A 20,862-nucleotide genomic window follows, 5' to 3' on the forward strand; every position below is an offset into this window, starting at 1 on the left:
TAAATAAAACAAATTATAATAAACCTACTTTGAGAAATAATTGTTGGGAGTAAAACGTGTGGTAGTGCTGGTCTGGCGTATTTTTAGCTGCATTAACCAAATATAAAATGCGACAATATATAGATATACACATACATACCTTTTTATAACTCATAAACGTTTATCAGTACAAACTCTCTTTCTTCATTCAAAAATAAAAATAACATTTATTTATTTGTTTTTATTGAATATCATCAACAAGTATAAAACACATATTGATTAATGCCACATGAACATGAGGAAAAATAACATTTAATTTTGATAGGAAGACAACATGGGTGACGTCATAGTCCCGCGACGTCGCAGCATGATAGACATCGGTTGAGCCAAAATGGCGCTCGTGATCCTTCAGAGTGAAGTGGGTTAGCATGAAACCAGGCCAATTAAACCTCTTATGACCCGGTTCGGTGTTCATCAGTAGGATTAATTACGTTGATCTTTAAGACGAGACGCTGTGAAGACGCGTTTAAATGCGGTGAGGTAAAGTATTCGTGCTGATTTGCGAAAGTGAAAGTCAAGTGCAGCGATTAGCCGGTGTGTTTTTTTCACAACATCATAGCATCAAATCACATTAAAACATTAGATCTGTTTATACTGGCGGTATGTATTATCATGTTACGCCTTATGTGGTTTATTTGGTCTATTTATATAAGATGCTGTTTTTGTAAGATGCAAACATGGGACGTGATTGAGCGTCAGGTTTATTTAGTGACAAGGCAAGGAGTGACGTTTTTTTTGGTAAAACATCGCAAATATAAAACAATAAAAAAAGATAAACATATTAGTAACTTGTGTGTATTTTTAAGTTTCATGTATATGTTAAGGAAAGTTTTATGGCATTTGTAATAATTGAATAACTATTGACCCATTAATTACTCTATAATATTTGTCAAAATGACTTATTACATCACTTCATGCTGGCTTAAATAAAGTTAACCATTATGATGATAAAAATGCTATGATAATAATAGAAATGAATAATAATTATAAGATGGAAGGTGAATTTGACCTTCAGCCGCTACGTTTTGGTTAAAAGCTCCTGGAAAGTGTTAGTATTTCAGGAGGGATGTAAATCCTCCACAATCCACTACATAACACATTCAGCTCTGACAGATGTTTTACTGCAAACATTGTGACTGCAAACTATGTTGACACTTTTAACTTTTTCTTGAGACATTTCCTGTTGCTTTAAAGCAAGATGATCCTCTTTCCACCCTTGTGCTTTGCCAAATGTGCGTGCAGTTAATTTCTGCTTCCTTTAGGAGACTGTCTCACTGGATTATTAATCGTGTTAATGAATCTTCAGTGTCTCTGATGCTGTTTTTTATGTTTTAGATGGCAGGACGCAGAGTCGAGTGCTTATGGAAACGTCATGTCGTAGAGCAGCTGAAGCAGAGAGACAGAGTTCAGCGGCAAGCCTTCGAAGAGATTATACATCAATATAAGACGAACACATACACATTTACATATAATTAAAAGTACTGAGTAGAATTGTGCCTGATTCATCAGATAATTTTTTGCTGAAATGTTGTTTTACTCCCTCTCTCTCTCTCTCTAGATAACCGTTTGTTGGAGAAGTCTGATTTTCAGGCTGTCCTCTCTGAACGTCTCCAGACGGACAAATATGAACAGCACAACAGACATGATCTCAGGTACACAGTCAATTTTAACTTAGTTACGTGGCACAGCTGTAGCCTGCCATAAGAAAACTTGCCCTTCTGGCGAAGCCTTGATTGTCACAAGTAGAGCTGGGCAATAAATCCTCTGAGATTCTTTAAAATCACATTCACACTTACTAAAAGGTACACAATCATATAATCATATAAATAATTTTCTAACATGGGCAGCCGTTGCATTTTGTGGGGGTCGATAAGAGTACACAAGAGTACATGAATATGTAATGGGGCATACACACCAAATGGGAGTTAAACGATTTGCACGAGAAGATTACATGCAAAGACGTGATCAGAAGAAATCCAGATTTAGAAGGTGTCCAGCATCAGAATTTTTTTTTAAAGCCCTTGAAGCCCATTTTTTTGCACATATAAGTTTAAGTCTGAACTTACTATAGCGATTGAGGATTTAAAAAATATTTCCTATAGAATTATTTACATTTTTTAGATTCTCATTATCAAGAACTATCATTACCGCAACATGATATTACATTAAATGTATGCATTTACAAACTCATGTTTCGATAATGAGACCTAAAAAGTTGTCTAGGTACTATGACAATTTTTTTTATCTGGAGAGAAAAAATAAGAACTGCTTACTTGGTAGCCATCTTGAGTGTCACAATCTATTATTTCCTTTCCAACAATTTAAAAAAAAATTTTAGTTCATTGAGGGCTTAAACAATGATTAAAAATTGTTGCGGATGATGAGAAAATTGGTCTAGTACACATTTATATTCCTTATTATTGTCTCTACATTTACCAATGATCACCAAATACCACATGTTTCTTTACTGAAAATGTTTATAGTATAACATGCACTGAAGCTTTTTATTTTATATATTTTTAATTATAAATATTTCCATGTCAAAGAATCCAAATCCAGTCATGGACACGTTGCGGTAATGATAATTTCCCCTTAAATGTGGAAAAAACAACAAAATTGGTTTGTATGATGTCATTTGAAATCATGTGCAATATAGTACATGAAGAGATGTTTGTAACTGTATGCTTATTATTTTGATAGCATTTACTTTTTATCAAAATGTTTCACGGCACCCCATAAGTCTTATTTCGCAAGAATCACCCAAATGCGTCTTCGCGCAAATTAAAAAATATTCAACTCAAGTGAGAAATTTGTACGTAGCATAACAGTATCGCAAAATCCATATCATGGTGCAACACAATACCGGTAATATTTGATTGCCATTGAAAAGAATATAACATTTTATTCGATTATAATTCATTATTTATTATAATTGCGATGATACCTTGGATACATTTTATATTATTATATATGTAATAATTCCCATGTTTTTCTGTGTTGTTCTTCCTCTTTCTTGTAAAGCTGCCTTAAGGCAATAAAAAATGCAAACGGAAAATTTTATACAAACCTTTTGGTATCCACTGTAGGAATGAGATGAGTAACACAACAGATAGACACAGAGGAACATCACAAAAAGACATATGCAAATTAGCAAATTAAACAAGCGTTAAAAAGGTGAAAAAAGAAACGTATATGTTGTTTTTTGGCCAACAATTAATGTCATTTGATTATATGTGTGTAGTCCGGGGGCTGATGGTGGTCGCAGTGATGCTCTGCAGCAGGAAATGGCTCAGATGAGAATCAGACATCAGGAGGAACTGACGGAGTTACACAAGAAACGTGGAGAGGTTAGCATTGATGTATTTTATCATAGTGTCACATGTTGCTGTTTTATTACAACAATTGACACAATTGCTCACCTCTTACCTAACAACAACCATTATAAAACTTTAAAATCATGTGTGTGTTTGTGTTTTACAGTTGGCCCAGAATGTCATTGAACTAAATAACCAGATTCAGCAGAAAGATAAAGAGATTCAGAGTAATGAAGCTAAGTAAGTTGTGTGTGTAGTTATGATCGGCTCTATATGAATGTTTGATGTGTGTGTTTGATGTACGTGTTTGTGTGCGTTTAGGATGTTGGAGTACCAGCAGCAGATCGCTCATTTGGAAGGTGAGTGTTGTGAATTGCGTAACTCTCTCACCGATCTGGAACGAGCCAATCAGACGCTACGAGACGAATATGACGCCCTGCAGATCACTTTCAGCGCTCTGGAGGAGAAACTACGGAAAACAACGGAGGACAATCAGGAGCTGGTGACGCGCTGGATGGCTGAGAAATCTCAGGAGGCAAACAGACTCAATGCAGAGAACGAGAAAGACACCAGGTGGGAAACTAACCAGTTTCACAGACGATTTTTCAAGACTAAATGCATGTTGAGGTGTCATAACTGAAAACAAATTGCACATATCTTAAAATAAATCAGTGCCTTTTTTTGTCTCGAGATGCACATCTGTAATGTTTTTGTGAAGGTGCTTAAATGTCCTAATTTATTTTAAGCCTTGTTTGTGAAACCAGGCATATAGGATTTAAATATGTCAGTAGGTGCGTTTTCATTGCAGATTTGCGCAAAACATTAGCATTATTTTCTAGACATCGACAAAAGACTATTGCGAAATGACCGCGTTTCCATTAAGCGATGATATGCAACTACAACATTGTTTTTCCTCCCGCAATAAGTCATTCCAAACATCACGGCGACTGATGTTGGTAGGTTTACTAATATCAGATCCACCGCACTAGGCATTATTTTTAACCGGAGAAAACGTAAGAGTATTATCCAAACATTAATGCCAAGGAAAACCCCTTATACTTAGGAGCGACAATGTATAGGTGTATCCAAACATTTTTGGCAAGGCAATCCTCCTATACTTGGCAGCAGTCACGTATTGAGGTGTTTCTGCAAGGTTTTAGTAATTAACGAATCTTCTTTAAATAATAATTATGTGACTTACTTGCATCAGGTGACCTGATCAAAAATAAAATAAACTGTTTCCATTTCAGTTTTTTTTTTTTTTTTGCAAAATATACCTTTTCCAAATTGCCTGAAAAAAAGGTAAGCGTAAAAACTTTTTTGTGATATATGGGAGTTTTTTTGCAAAATTGACATGTTTCCATTGGCTGTAATTTTAATCGCAATGTCAATTTGCGCAATATAATCTCGTAAGACCTGTGGCCGGTTGCATAAACATAGCCGTGATGTTAAGACTGTGTCTAAAGTATGACTCTGACTAACTAGCAACTAGTTAGAGCTAATCAGTCTTATTATTTGGATTTAAATTAAACCAATCTACCTTTCTTTGTGACATACTTAAAACAGTTATGATCAGTCTTGAAGAAAACAATTAATGACTAACTTTTAAGACTAGTCTTAAAGTTTTATGCAACCGGCCACTGGTGTGTCCATATACGTGGACATCACATTTTTTTTGTACACAAACATGGACAATTATACTGCTTCATGTTCAAAGAAAAATATTTGGTTATTATATTTATTGATCCTAACCCCAAATAACTGGAAGAAGTCTAAAATGCAAGCCAAACCAAAGTTCGGGTCATTAGGAGGTTAAAGGGTAATGGAAACGCATCTGTTGTCTTTTTACTTTTTCATCATTTAGCTGGACCGCAATTACGTTGAATTTAAAGTGAGTCTTTTGATGTGACTGTTCTCAATCATGAACTGGGATGTATTGAAATTAGGGCTGGACGATGTTGAAGAAAAATACTATATACCGTTTCATCGGACGCATTTGTGGTGAGGCGATTACGCGTCTGGTCTGAACTTTACTTCTGGTTTCGGATTATTTAATGGTCTGACTAGTTGCTGAATCTGAACTCGTAAACAAATACCTCATCAAAAATAACAAATGTTTTCCTAGGTAATCTACGTGTTTATTTGCTTGCTTTTTATATAAAAAACTACTTTAAACGGATTTTGTTGTTATTTATTTTAAGCGCAGTTTACCAGAAGTTACGTGTTTTCCATGAAAGCCGCTTGTTTATGTTGTTACTGCTGAATCCATCTATATGCAATAACTTGCTATACATGATATGTGATATTATAATGCATAAATTCTAGGGATGCACCGATAGGATTTTTTTGGGCTGATACCGGTCCCGATTTAAACAGACGACTTCTGGCCGATACCGATATTAAACACTTGTATACAATACTATACAGTTGGTCTATTAGCTAGTTTATTTCTGCATCAATTTATTTTTACTGAACGTGGATTGGATCTAATTAACATTCAACTGACCAACATAATAAGAGAGGCACAAATTAAGCTAAAACAAATATAATAAGACAGCATGACAACCTTCAAAGGTGGTTTTTGCTATTCAGCATTTATTTTATTAACAACATCAACTCATTTTTTACATATAATGGATTCTTTATGCAGTTAATTAATAAACAATCGGTATCGGCCTTTCTCGTGCTATTGCAGATATGCCGATGGTTTCAAATTCATCAAAAATCGGCCGATAAATATCGGTGGCCGATACATCGGTGACTAATAAATTCTGTAAAATCAGTTTAAGAAATAATAATTATATAACCAACAAAACATACTTTTTGAAGTATTAAGAAGGTTCAGCTTTTGCAAACCATTGCTATATGCACATTGTGATATTTCAATAATTTTGATTTATATCTTGCGACCCTAACAGATTTATATCAAAATTAAAAGTGTACAAGACACGATGTTGTATTGTTTTAATGGCATTAATTGTACAATTTTGTAAGTAGTCTATATAATACTGTCGGCAACTAGTCAGACAAATAAGATAAAAGGTTAAAGCTTTACATGTTTGTGTATGCAAGTTTTTTTTTTTTATTAATTATAAAAGTGCACATTTAGTTTGAGAGACGTTAAGCAGAACTTTAATTTTAAAATAAAAATAAAAAATTGAATAGTCATGTCTCCTAAAACAATTCCAGGTTTTAAACTTAAATCTTGTTTTTAGTTGTCCAGATGGATTTGTAAATGGCTCATTTATAAACGACTGTTCTCAGAGCTGTTGATTAACTGTTCGGCCATTAAGGGTCATTGGTAGACAATAGAAACCATATGATGGGGCGACGCCCGTCACTTTATATGCAAAAATAAGGGGCTCATTTCCTGACTATTCATACAGAAATGAGCTCCTTCACCCGATTGGCTGTTTAAAGCAGGCGTGTGTTTCTGTAACGTTTAAATGTATGGTGATAAACTCAGATGTGTAGTGTAATTCACAACTGATGTTCATACAGGCGCAGACAGGCCAAACTTCAGAAGGACTTAGCAGACGCAGCAAAGGAGCCGCTTCCCATTGAGCAGTGAGTAAACATCCCTGAGATCATTATATAGACGTGTAAGATTACATTTTGTGTTTTAATTACACTTTGACTTTTGCGTGTTCAAAACTTTTGAGTTTGTGGGAATCTTAGCCCTGGTCCTCTTTTTGAGATTTCCTTAAATGCTGTAATCTGATTTGGTGTAGAGATGATGACATCGAAGTGCTCTCAGAGGAAGCTCCTAAGGAAACAGGTGATACGTCACCGAGCAGACAGATTAGTCGCACTCCAAGGTAGACGCACATCTGAATAGACTTCAGTTGTTTTATATGCAGATATTAAGGATTACTATACACATACACATCTTTGTGAGCATGCACACTGTTTAGAGATGTGTAATGTCTGCTATTCTGTTTGTCTGTCGGTCAGTAAACGGACGTCTCAGCCTCTTCCTGCCGGACTGCTGGACTCAATCAGTAATATATTTGGGTGTGTTAAATTCTCTGTCTATACACACGTGTGTGTTTATTTTCTCTTTCTCATTCTACACATTATGTGTGGATCTGTCTGAATGTGTGTGTTTGTGTCTCTGTCTGTCTGTCTGTCTGTCTGTCTCTGTGTCTATGTGTGCGTCTCATTCCTCACTCTCTCTGTGTCTACAGCCTGTCTGATTCTGTTCACACTGGTTTCGTCCCGTCTGAGTCCAGGTGATGCCCACTATAATGTGTGTTGTGTGTTATGTTAATTTACACTGATCACACAAACACCAGGGTTCCCACGTGTCCTTGAAATCCTTGAAAGTTTGTGATTCTGGGGGAAATAATATAAGGCCATCGCCATCTTTGGCAATATTTTAGATAGCAATATACTTCCTGACTCCCGCGTTACCCTGTATTTGTCGTTAAGACTCACCATTGGTTGAATTTGATATACACATTCAGATGCGCTTACCCCTGGAGGCGTCCCCAAAGTGTCACCGCAGTGACGCAGCGCGAGTTCCCTCGAAAGGGAACTGTAACAATGTATCTTTAAAGGTAACACAATGTAACTTTGCTCTCACTTGAAATATATCCCCACATTTAGTCCTTGAATTTTAGGGTATCGGACCTGGAAAGTTCTTGAAAGCTCCTTGAATTTGAAGTTAACTAAGGTGTGGGAACCCTGTAACACAAACATTTGAAGTTCGCTGGTGTGATTAAAAAGAAATTTGCTGGCTTTTGTCAGATATATACGAATTAGCATTTAGCTAACTAGCCAGTGGAGAAAAAAAGCATTGCACTTTGTGTACATCAGTGGTCTCCAACATGGTGCCTGCATTAATTCCATTTAATAGCCACATTTTTTATATTTATGTATTACATATTTTTATATTAGCTTGGCTTCTTTTATGTATGTTAACATTTTAAACTATTTCAAAATAGCCCTCCAGTTTGTTTTATCCATTGTTGTAGCTCTTGCTCACGAAAATGTTGGAGACCCCTGGTTTACATCCTTGCTACAACATAAAAAGCAGTCCTCACCCCCTTTTGGCGCTTGTCCATTGCATAGTACCACATGGTTTGGTTTGGTTTGGTTTGGTTTTGGTCGGGTCAGCTCACCTCTCACCTTGGTTAGCTTTTCCAACAAGTTTAGTAACACATCGAAGTAAGAGGGATTATAGGTGTGTCGTTATATTTGCTCTGCCTACTGCTGTGACATCATACAAGTGAGAGCGTCATTGTACATTCCCATACATTCATTTATTTCTCAGTCCGCCACAAAATTAAAATTGACCACCACAAATAGATGTTTGCACATTGCGTGTATCACTACCTCTGTCTCACATGACAGTTTCTGTACAAACACCGGTGGCGTCGGTCAACGCGCTCCGCTGAGCCTCATTTAAGTTGCATTTAAGCATATACCCCTTAAATGTGCCGCCAAAAACTGCAAGTCTGGAAAAAACTGTTATGATTTTCCTGATTCTCAACCTGTGGATGTTTTTCATCGCTAAAAGGGAGTTTGGGAACTTATAGCAGAGCACAGATGACAACATGTTTACACGAGACAGCGCAAGCTAGCATGAAGGTAAAGGAAATCTTTTACATTATAGCGATGACGCTAATAGTGACGATTCTCTCCAATCAGTGATCTACAGTGTTTTCGCGTCACGTTTTGGTATCAGCTTGGGTCGCTTGGAACCACGACCGAGGTGATACTAAAAAAAGTATTAGGTAAGCTGACCCAAACCAAACAGTGGGGTAGTATGCAGTGGAAAAGCGCTATTAGTTGCATGTTCCAGGAAGCAGGGTTTGTGATGTCACTAACCCAGGAAGAAGCCCCCTTGTAGTCCATCCAGCCGCTTGTTTGTAGTTTATGAGAATTATTTTTTGTTAAAAATACTTTGCAGATGTGGTTTATGCTCAAACAGCAACATAAAAAGGTGAAATCATACTCGAGGACTCCTTTAAAAATGCTGTGCTTTGTGTGGATGTATATGTGGAGTTTTCAGGCATGATGTCCCTCGTGTGTGTTGACAGTGTTGCTGTGATGGATTTTGACTGTGAATTTGGTTTGGTTTTGTGCACGTCAAAGAAAGTCACATTTTATTTAAAAATATCAGCATATGACATTGATTTGTTCACATTTCATTTTACGCCATAAATGCTTCACTCCATGAATGGCTGTCTTTATGTTAAAGTAAACATTTGTATAAACCGTACCGTGTGAGTAAATAACCTCCTGTTTTGTTTTCTCCAGAAGACGACGTTCTGTGAATTCATTCGGGACGTCTCCCGAGGCAGCCGAAGCACCATCGACGTGCACCGAAGTCCGTGTGCCCTCCACCGCCCTGCACATCTTTGTGAGCGACGCTTTATCTATTCTCCTTTATTTTATTCATATCAAAGGTCAATGATGAGATGTAAAAGGTCTGACGTTCGGGTCTCTCTTCAGTCCGTCTGTCCCTCCCAGCAGTCCCTGATAATTTCCCAGCATGCTCTAGTTGTGCATTATTGGTTTAAGGGGTCAGCTGATATTCTGGATGTTTTTGCTGAATAAAGAGTCTTTTAGAGAATGAAGATCTCAACAGCAGCGTCCGACATCATCACAGCACACAGGAGGGCAAGACTGATAAAGAAACATAAACCGACACATGATCTCAAGTTTTCAAGCTGAGACCTTTAAATAAACTTTTAGATCTGCTGTACAGAAACCCAAACAGCCCAATCTTCTGAATTAAACATTAAATGGGGATAAAAAGTATTTAAACATTTAAATTTGGGTTATTAAGTTATGTTTGTGTTTAGGATGCTCATGACGGCGAAGTAAACGCGGTGAGGTTCAGTCCTGGATCTCGACTGCTCGCCACAGGAGGAATGGACCGCAGAGTCAAACTTTGGGAGGTCATATCAGGTGTGTGTATGTATGTGTTCACAGTTTTCATCAGGGGTCAAAGGTCAATGATGTGATGTAAAAGGTCTGATGTCCGGGTCTCTCTTCAGTCCGTCTGTCCCTCCCAGCAGTCCCTGATAATTTCCCAGCATGCTCTAGTTGTCCATAACTGGTTTAAGGGGTCAGCTGATATTTTTGGATGTTTTTGCTGAATAAGAGTCTTTTAGAGAATAAAGATCTCAACAGCAGCGTCCGACATCATCACAGCACACAGGAGGGCGAGACTGATGAAGAAACATAAACCGACACGTGATCTCAAGTTTTCAAGCTGAGACCTTCAGTCGTTTCAAAAAAAGGAAATTAGGCAAATTTTGTGCTGAAACTTGTGAAACTGAGCTGGCATAACGAAGCAACCGCAGGATTTCTGTTTCCTCGTGAAACAAAGAAGCTTGTGTGTGTGTTTGTGGTTTAATTTTTTTGTTTTTTTAGGACACTGTGAACCCAAAGGTGCTCTGACCGGCAGCAATGCAGGAATCACCAGTATAGAGTTTGACAGTGCGGTAAGTTATTCACTCGCTGACCAAATAAAAAGTACAATCTATTTCTGAAAAGTATTATTAAAGACTCACAAAATCATATACAACCAGCTTAAGACACAGAGCCAACCACGGATTTTCTACTATTTTCTGAACGGTTTGGAATTTTTGTCAAATATATCAATGAATCTCTTCTCATGTACCGGATGAATCATCACTATTTTTAGCCTGATTTTCAGGCAGATAAACAATTAATTTTAAATGTATCTCTGTTGTAGTTTATCTAATATTAGAAAAAAACCCAAGCGTGTAGTTGGGCTCAGTGCTAACAGACCTACGATGGCAAGCCACAAAACATTAGTGTTTGATTAAAGGCGCTCTAAGCGAATTCACGCGTTTTAGACCATAAAACATTTTTTGTTACATACTGGAAACATCTCCTCACTATCTGCTTCCTACCTGACCGCTGATCAAACTGTAAAAAAACGTGATCTCTGTAGACAGCTCAGGCTCGACAAACGGCAATAACAACATAGTGGCCAAACCTAGCACAACAAAACATAACAAAGTGTTCCAGCCAATAAACGACAAGAAGGATTTGGGGGTGGGGATTGGGCGCGTTCATGAAAGCACGGAAGGGAGGGGGAGGAGTTAGCTACGCTCCGTTTGTTTGAAAACAGTTCAAACATCAACAGGAAGTGACGTCGGACATTATTCGCTTAGAGAGCCTTTAAATGGGGTCTTTAAAGGGATAGTTCACCCAAAAATTTATATTACCCCATGATTTACTTACCCTCAATCTTTCCTCGATGTATATGATCATCTTTATTCGGACGAACATAGTCGGAGTCGTGTGGGAAAGTGTCCTGGCTCCTCCAAGCTTTATAGTGGTAGTAAATGATGCTTCTGATTTGAAGCCCAAAATATTTAAAACTTTAAAAACTAAAATAACTAGCTTCTGGTACGTACAAAGCTCGTGTTTCCAGTGTATGACATAGGACGTAGCGTACATTACATTTACATGACTCTACAAAAATGAATTTATGAATCTACAAGAGCGAGCGGTGCTGGCAACATGCTCCGTGAAGCTAAGCTGATCATCAATGACCAGTCCCAGGTTTTTCGCTGTCCTGTAAGGCGTGATGGTCGAGAAACCTGAATGGAAAGGTTGTGCTGAATCTTTGGTTCAGATGATAAGACAAGCAGTTCTGTATTCGCAAGGTTAAGCTGGAGATGGTGATCCTTCATCCATATCGAGAAGTCCCTCAGGAATGCAGAGATGCTGGCAGAAACCATGGGATCATCAGGGTGGAACGACAAGTGGAGTTGAGTGTCATCTGCATAGCAGTGGTAGGAAAAGCCATGATTTTGAATGACAGAACCCAGGGATGTCATGTATATCGAAAAGAGAAGTGGGGCAAGCACAGAGCCTTGAGGCACCCCAGTATCGAGAAGTTGGGGTTCGGAGACGTCACCTCTCCAGGATACCCGAAATGACCTACTTGAGAGGTACAACTTGAACCATAGGAGTGCTGTGTCTGAGACTCCCATGACGTAGTGAAGAACGCGAAGGGCAGTCAGGAAACTGAAATACGCTGGAAACATACTCTCTCGTGAATGTGCGTCTGCAATTTATTTTAGTTTGTAAAGTTTTAAATGTTGACATTTTTAATAGGAAAGCCTTCATTACGCCACTAGATTACTTCTGTGAAGGATGAATGTTTTTTTTTGTTTTTGCTTTAATTCAGAAGCACCATTTACTACCATACTTGTCTGAAAAAGCTAATCATGTACATCGAAGATGGCTTGAGGGTGGGGTAATTTTTATGTTTGGGTAAACTCCCCCTTAAATTTCAGATAGCATTGCATTATTGTACTTTTTAATGGGGAACTTTATGTAATGCACATCTTTCAGTAAATGAGTAAATGTGAAGCAACAATAAACGTGTTTGTGCTCTCCAGGGTTCGTATCTACTGGCCGCATCGAATGATTTCGCAAGCAGAATCTGGACCGTTGATGACTACAGACTGCGGGTGAGGACGCACATATAAAATAGTTTTTGTGACTCTTTACATGTATAACTAGCGAACAGCTGGTCAATTTATCAAATGAAAGGTCAATGATGTGATGTAAAAGGTCTGATGTCCGGTTCTCTCTTCAGTCCGTCTGTCCCTCCCAGCAGCTCCTCATAATTTCCCAGCATGCTCTAGTTGTGCATTACTGGTTTAGGGGGTCAGCTGATATTTTTGGATGTTTCTACTGAATAAAGAGTCTTTTAGAGAATAAAGATCTCAACAGCACCATCCGACAACATCACAACACACAGGAGGGCGAGACTGAAGGAGGCGGCCAGCTGATATCAAAAATCAAACTGAGACCTGAATCTCTAGATATTTAACTTCATAAAGTGTGTAATGTCAAAGTGTAAAGTGCGTGATGTGTAACAAATTGTGTTTGTCTCGTTTTAAAGCACACGCTCACAGGACACAGTGGAAAGGTTTTGTCTGCTCGTTTTCTTCTCGACAACACTCGAATCGTCTCTGGCAGTTACGATCGGACGCTGAAGCTCTGGGACTTGCGCAGTAAAGTCTGTAAGTAACGGTTCAGTTCTCGCATGTGTCCGGTGTAAAATAGTAAAACAGTTACTGATAACTATAAAATGTTTGTTTATTTGTTGCACATAATAGCATTAGCATTTATCCTCCCTAAAGCTAATCTCTGTTTGTCTGTCTCAGGTATGAAGACGGTTTTTGCGGGCTCCAGCTGTAATGATATCGCTTGCACAGATCAGTGCGTCATGAGCGGACACTTCGATAAGAAAATTCGTTTCTGGGATATCAGGTGCGTGATGATGTCATCAGAAGTGGACAGTCTGTACTGAATAACATTCAGAGCTATATAACGTTTATTGGCGTACAGGTCGGAGAGTATCGTGCGTGAGCTGGAGCTGCTGGGCCGTGTGACGTCTTTAGACTTGAATCACGACCGCACCGAGCTTCTCACCTGTTCCCGCGATGACCTGGTGAAAATAATCGATTTACGCGGTAATGCTGTGCGACAGACGTTTAGGTGAGTAATTTATAAACATCCTTTTTTCTATTTTGCATGCATAGGATTTTTAGTCAAAATGTTATTTATTGTTATGGTAGTAGTCTATATTTATTTGACAGAATAACCAATTTAAATTTCTCTTTTGTCTTTCTGCAGTGCTCCAAGTTTTAAGTGTGGAACTGACTTTACCAGAGTAACTTTTAGGTAAGAGCAGTGATGAATCATGTCTTGGTCGTACTTTTATTGTCCCTGTAAAGCCCAGGATACACTGCACGATTTTTGTCTGTCCCAGACGATAGATTGCCGTTGTGAAACAATCGTCATGGTTTCTGTGATTGTGGCTCTTAATCGGTGGGCTTATGTCAAACAGTGAGAGAGGTTCAAAGATGGATGTTTTCCCAGTATTGCGACCAAAGATAGCCTACGATAGTTTTCTGACAATGTCAGGAATTTAGCATGATCAACACACAGTGGGTCTTATTCACTAAGCATGCGTATGCACAAATTTGTGTGTGAGATGTGCGTACGGATGTTTTCACGAACAACAAAAACTTTCGTATCAAAATTTCTTTTAAATATACGCCAAAATTTAAGAAAACCTAAAACTACTTGTACGCAATAATCAAATACTAGGCTATAATTATATTGTTTATAAAAATGTTGATATATAAAATTAACATGATTATATTTTATATTATAATATTTTCTGTATTATATATTATTATACATTATCTATATTATTATTATTATATGCATTATATTATACATTATTATAGCCTACTTATCCAAAGTCAATCACTTGATCGTCTGTCTGTTTTATTTTAGATACAGATGCGCATCTCTATTGATCAAATGTCATATTTGTTAACGACATCCAATCGTTCTTTAATGTTACTCCGGTTAGTGGACAGTGACAGCAAAACCTTACAAATAAAAAATGCAAAGCAAAACCAAACTTTACAGATAATAAATATGATCATGGATTTAAGTGCCGCCTCATATTGATTTTAAATATGTGTAATCGATGCATCATATCATTAGACATTTGATCGATGCATCAGTCCATATCACTGTATTGGTACACCCTAGCCTGACGTTGTCATACTCAATTCTAGTCAGAATTTGAGTCTGATACCGCTCCATTGAGCTATAATTATGAGGCGTGTCTCAACCGAAAAATGCCTCTGCACTCAATTGGATAGACCTACGACCAATCAGAGCAACCGAGTGTGTGACGTATGTTGAAATGACGTCTTTGCAGCCTGACTGAACTGATAGTTATTTCGTACAATGACACTAACATTGTGATTATACTAAGTCTGAGTTGGCGAATGTACATCAACACCTACTATGTTTACAACATTTCGTTTATACCACAACATGAAGTATTTACTAAGTCATACAGTAAGACTATCTCTTACCATTTGTACGTTAGGTGAACTTCATCCACGACCATACCCATTACGTTGGCTTGAAAATATTGGAGCCTAGCATGTCCCTCCATTTATTCAGCAACCATGATTCCGGGCTTCCGAAAAGAAGCTGGCAACGACCGCTAATTATATCCATCTCGTCGTGCACGCCGAGTTGCATCGGCGTGATAACGTTAGCCATTTCAGTTGCGACCAACTTTTGCCGAATCCCGTGGGAAGGACAGCAAAAACATCAACAAATGCCCTGCTTGCGTTTCTCTGTTCCTCTTTTAAAATCAATGCTCTGTCGATATCTTTTAGAACAACAGACTCCATGTCAGAATCCACACATCTGAACTCTACAGCGCAGCCATTCAACACACGCGCTCTTTGGTGACGTGGTTCATTACGTTACTGTTGATTATCTGTCCATCATCGTATAAAGCCCGCCCTGACAATTTGATTGGTTCGCCCAGCTCTAGTCCTAGCATAGCAGCTCCTCAACGGAAAAACGCCAGACCGATCTTCCCGTTTTCAAACTCTTGTGGGCGGGGCTAAGATCGGCTGGCACCCAGGCTAGGTACACCCCTAAGAAGAGGTGATCTAAATTCCTTTAAATTGAATGCGCCTTGTGTATAACCTGTCTATGATGAATTTAAAGGTGCAGTGTGTAAATTTTAGTGGCATCTAGTGGTGAGGTTGCGAATTGCAACCAACAGCTCAGTTCACTGCCCAACCCTTGCTTTTGAAATGCATAAAAAAGCTACAATAGCCACCACCGGACAAACATTTCATCGTCAAAAACAACTTAGTAAAAAGGTTTGTCCGTTAAGGGCTTCTGTAGAAACATGGCGGCACAAAATGGCGACTTCCATGTAAGTGTATGTAGATTAAAATGTCTCTTTCTCAGGTTATAAAAACATAACGGTTCATTTTAAAAGGTCTTTATACACCACTGATAATATAGTTTTGTATATTATTTTGCATTTCTCTCAAGAGATCCTTCTAAAAATTACACACTGCATCTTTAATTGACAAAATTTTGTTTTTTTTTTTCAGTCCTGATGGCAGTTATGTAGCAGCGGGTTCGGCAGATGGAGTTCTGCACATTTGGAACGTCCTAACAGGAAAACTTGAGAAAACTCTTGATAAAGGTCACAGGTGAGTAGAAGTGCACATACATCTGATATAGCCAAAAAAATACATGATAGTTTTTTTTTCAGTTTTTTATTCAATTTCTATTCAGACAAACCAAACAATAAATACTTCCTTTCTCCTGTCTGCAGTACTGCCATAAATTCGGTCTCCTGGTCTGCGTCGGGAGCGTACGTGGCCAGCGTTGAGAAAGGCAGCAAGGGCGTGCTTTGGTCTGATATGTGAACGGCTGATCTCTTCCCTGCCTCTGCAGTGATTGGTTGAACACTTCCTTCTTGTGATTGGATGAAGCAGACTGCATAAAGACTGCATGAGAGAAAGTGAGCCTCTTCACCTCCCACCGGCCTCTTGGACTACATTTTCCAGAATGCCATTTGTTCACAGACCCATAATTATGTGCTGCTCTTCTGTATGAATGGATAGCACTGCATACATTGTATAAAAATGCAGCGTTTCTGCACCGTTGGTTATCACAGACGTACTCCACGTGAGGCATGGAAGATTATTTTAACATTGATTTAAATGAGATGCGTTTGTATGCGTTAACTGTGGGCATTGATGCTTTGCCTTACAGATACAAGCCATTGAGCGTTTGTGTGGGTGCGTGTGTGCGTGTGTTTGACTCTGACTCCAGTGGATCTTCATTACTTCATTCTGCAGTTCCTGAGGTGTTTCATAGGTGGTGCTGTTTCCAAAAAGATTTTTTTGAAGCTCATTGGCTGAAATTAAATGGCTGGAATTAAAACATCTGATTCATATTTCTCTATTTATTCAAAAGAAAAGCATTAAAGAAATCATATACTCCATAATGAGTAAATAAAAAAAGATTAAACGTTATTGAAATAAATAAAATGTATTTATGCATCATGAATTTGACAAAAAATCTTTGTATACTGTGAAACAGTGAAATATTGTGTTGTACTAACGGGAATATTATAAAAACCATGAGAATATAATAAAAATTACAAAAACGTAGAATATAAAATAATAATGTAGTGGAAAATATTTTTAATTTTTCTAAAAAAAAATCTATGCATGAAATCGTAACTCTCATAAAACGAGTTTCATTTACATTCAATATATTTAGATGTTCAGGTAAAAATAACCTGATGTCTTAATATTCACCTTGATTGACTGCAGAATGATCAGTTTCAAACTTTTTTTATTTTTCCAATTCATCTTTCTTTTTTTTCTGGGATCCTGGATGAGCGTGTGAGTGTGGTGAACGGGTGATGTGCGTGTTTTAAGAAAAACAACTTTTGTATTTTTTATCTCTTCTGCCTCATCTAACACACAAGCTCATATGCTAACAGAGTTTCATTGAGTTTGATGCGCGAGTTAAACTTTGCATCACAACTTAAAAATTCTGTAGAGCGGTTTCCACACTGCAAAAAATGATTTTCAAGAAAAAAATTCTTAGTATTTTTGTCTTGTTTTCAGTGGAAATGTCCCAATTTTTTAAAATTGGGATGCTTTTTCTTGATGAGCAAAGCGACCCAGGAGGGTGGGTCTGGTTTTTGGACCGAAGATGTCAAATTTAAGTGATTTTGTGCATTGGCAGATTTTTTTGCTTGTTTTGTGCACAAAATCACTTAAATTTGATATTTTTGGTCTGGAAATTTTACTTATTTTCTTGGGTTGTTTTGCTCATCAAGAAAAGCATCTTAATTTGGGAATTTTTGGATATTTTTGCTGAAAACCAGACAAAAATACTAAGATTTTCTTTCTTGAAAATCATTTTTTGCAGTGTTCATTAATTATTTATCTTGACTTTTTTCAAACCGGCAAAATTTGCACTTAGTTAAAATAGCCAAAACTCTAATGCACCTTCACGCGGACATCGAGAAATCTCTATACCAGATATTCCTGTGTTCACGTTGGCTGCCTCGGCTGTCGTCTTCATTTTTGTCAAGGCACCAAACAAGATTTCAGATGGTGGGTGGATGGGACGGCACACTTTTTGGATTACTGTAATGCTTCATGTAAATGTGGCTTGAGTTTAGCCCCGCCCTCTAAATTATAATACGTGCGGAGCCAAATACGAGTGGACGCTGTATTCTATTCGCTGAACGGATTGTGGGAGTGTCGCTGTTGTATATTAAAGTCTCTGTATATGTTTGCTTCCCCATAAACGTGTGAAACACACTACTTTGGTTTGTGTTTGTCTTTTTTGTTTGCATTAAGCTCTTATTATGTGCCTTCAACTTAACTAGCAATGCAAATGCTGAAGGTTTGGTCCACATACTGACATAAAATATTATAGTATGAATCTACTGTGAGTCACTTTGGGTATCAGCCTCTGGACTATGAATAATGTAAATGTAAATCAGAATAAAAGGTCAAAAGATGTTAGGAAAGATGTCTGTTAATGTCTTATTGAGTTAGGAGGGACAGATGCTGAAGGTGTGTGATGTGACAGTTAAATTGCATTTCATTTGTAGTTGTTGTTTATTTAATGGATCACTGAGCAGGTTGCCGGTTCAATCCCAACCAGTAGAGACTTAACTATCGTGTGTGTGTGTGTGTGTGTGTGTGTGTGTGTGTGTGTGTGTGTGTGTGTGTGTGTGTGTGTGTGTGTGTGTGTGTGTGTGTGTGTGTGTGTGTGTGTGTGTGTGTGTGTGTGTGATAATCGAATGTGCTGACATCAGCGATGAGACTGCTGAGTTTGACAACAAGGGTTTAAAGGGTTTAAGAAGCTCACATGATTACAAATGACTGATCTCCCTGTCACCTGTTGAATACAGCCATCTCTCTCTTTTTCTTATTCCCTCTCTCTCTCTGACTGCCATATTATATAATACATTTCGGCCCTGCTGATTGGTCAATATCACCACAGTGCTAAATATACATTAATGTTACAGTTATGACATGAGACCTGGCACTGTTTATATCACAGCTCCCATAGAGATCAACTCTTTACCTTGGTCTATACCCATATGGCAAAACTATATGTGCTGAAATATGTTTACAAAAATGTATTTTTCACCAATATGTTTTTGGCCATTTATTGTCTTTTTTGAAATATATTTACAAAAATTAGGGATGCACGATATATCGTCCGACATATCGTTATCGGCCGATAACTGCTTATTTTTAATATTATCGGTTATCGGTCTGATAGCAAAATTAGGCCGATAAATAAAAGCCGATAAATGATGGATTATTTTGGTTTGTTTAACCACTTCACTTGCTCATTGCCGGCCATGTGGAGTTTTGATTGGTGCTTTCCGTGACATAGCACGAAGATGACACGTGTTGCGGGCTTAAGAAGAGGCTAGTCTAGTGCAAAGACAAGATGTCCGCGGTATATAACCGATATATATCGGTTATCGCCCCCCAAATATAAAGAGTTATCGGTATCGGCAAAATCGGTGCATCCCTAAAAAAATATCTTTAAGCATTTATATCGCATTGAAAGAAAAACTTTGTATGTTAGTCTACAAACTTGTAAACATAACTGGTTTGAAAAGATTAAAATGAAATATATTTTCAACTACAAAAATACTTTATTTGGTAACACTTTACAATAAGGTTCATTAGTTAACATTAGTTAATGTATTAACTAACTTGAACAAACCATGAGCAATACATTTGTTATAAGTGCAGTTCATTATTAGTTCATGTTAACTAAATGGATAACTCATGTTAACTAATGAACCTTATTGTAAAGTGTTACCTTTATTTGTTGTAATTTTAAATAATTTTATACTTATACATTTGATACTTTATAGATTTAATAAAAACTTTTTCTCCTTATGGGTTTTAAAATTAGAAATGTATTGTTGCCCCTAAAAATACATTTTGATTGAAAAATATTCTTAAATATGCAGGTTAAATCTAATTATATTTTCAAGTTCATTAATCTTTACTTTCTAGAAAATGTATTTAGCATATATTTAAAATATAGTTTTTGATCAGAGAAATATATTTTTTGCTGTATGGGACATGTCAGGCACAAGCTCTTCAAGTGGAAGAAGCTCGCTTCATAAATTTGCTTAATAAAATAATGTTTACTTAATATTTAATTGTGATGTAACTGTTTCATAAAAGCAATAAGGCACTGGGAGACCTGCGAGTTTGAATGAGATTTAATGCTTACGATATTTGTTGGGGCAGTTTCCCGGACAGGGTTGAGATTGATGAAGACTATAGGCCTTAGTTTTTACAAACATAACTTACAAAAAAAAAAACAATACAGGTGTGCATCTTAAAACAAAACAATGGCCCTGATATATTTTAATATATGTCAGTGCAAGATGTTTTTAAATTAAAATTGCTCAAACATGCATTAGTCTGGGACTATGATAAGCCATGTCTGGGAAACTGCCCCATAGTGTTGTGTGTTTATTAGATTTTAAAGAGCAAAAGTTAAACCTTTCACTAAAGCTCATGTAGCTCAACATGAAAGAGTTTGACTGGTTCAAGGGTTCAAATCCCAGAAAAAACACATACTGCTA

At 37.4% G+C, this 20,862-nt stretch overlaps 1 protein-coding gene and 3 non-coding genes across 11 annotated transcripts; all 4 read left to right on the plus strand.

Annotated features, from left to right (window-relative positions):
- The first annotated feature begins 339 nt into the window (after nucleotides 1-339).
- atg16l1 (ATG16 autophagy related 16-like 1 (S. cerevisiae)) lies at nucleotides 340-17,152 on the plus strand. Of its 8 annotated transcripts, none has more exons than XM_055197534.2 (20): nucleotides 340-519; nucleotides 1,375-1,480; nucleotides 1,598-1,691; nucleotides 3,281-3,386; nucleotides 3,520-3,593; nucleotides 3,675-3,926; nucleotides 6,855-6,920; nucleotides 7,085-7,171; nucleotides 7,308-7,367; nucleotides 7,541-7,585; nucleotides 9,618-9,720; nucleotides 10,166-10,271; nucleotides 10,740-10,810; nucleotides 12,749-12,820; nucleotides 13,258-13,378; nucleotides 13,523-13,628; nucleotides 13,707-13,856; nucleotides 13,995-14,042; nucleotides 16,310-16,411; nucleotides 16,537-17,152. In XM_055197534.2, the coding sequence occupies exons 2-20, from the start codon at nucleotides 1,375-1,377 to the stop codon at nucleotides 16,628-16,630; spliced, it is 1,863 nt and encodes a 620-aa protein (XP_055053509.1). In that variant the 5' UTR covers nucleotides 340-519; the 3' UTR covers nucleotides 16,631-17,152. The 8 variants fall into 8 exon arrangements, with proteins under 8 accessions (XP_055053509.1, XP_055053510.1, XP_055053512.1 ...); XM_055197535.2 differs by having other exon boundaries at nucleotides 340-514; XM_055197536.2 differs by lacking the exon at nucleotides 340-519 and adding an exon at nucleotides 549-573.
- Nucleotides 9,766-10,038, plus strand: LOC129439035 (small Cajal body-specific RNA 6). Its single transcript, XR_008642759.2, has one exon.
- On the plus strand, nucleotides 10,314-10,586 carry LOC129439034 (small Cajal body-specific RNA 6). The gene has a single exon (XR_008642758.2).
- LOC129439036 (small Cajal body-specific RNA 6) lies at nucleotides 12,902-13,166 on the plus strand. The gene has a single exon (XR_008642760.2).
- Nucleotides 17,153-20,862: the final 3,710 nt, after the last annotated feature.

Source organism: Misgurnus anguillicaudatus, chromosome 24 (genome assembly GCF_027580225.2).
Source record: "Misgurnus anguillicaudatus chromosome 24, ASM2758022v2, whole genome shotgun sequence".
NCBI classification, from domain to species: domain Eukaryota; kingdom Metazoa; phylum Chordata; class Actinopteri; order Cypriniformes; family Cobitidae; genus Misgurnus; species Misgurnus anguillicaudatus.

Excerpts from the sequence above, each read along its gene's own strand:
- atg16l1 (XM_055197534.2), top strand. The coding sequence starts at position 1,375 with ATGGCAGGACGCAGAGTCGAGTGCTTATGGAAACGTCATGTCGTAGAG. Across the intron at positions 3,387-3,519 it reads TACACAAGAAACGTGGAGAG|TTGGCCCAGAATGTCATTGA; the intron begins GTTAGCATTGAT and ends TGTGTTTTACAG. Across the intron at positions 10,811-12,748 it reads GTATAGAGTTTGACAGTGCG|GGTTCGTATCTACTGGCCGC; the intron begins GTAAGTTATTCA and ends TGTGCTCTCCAG.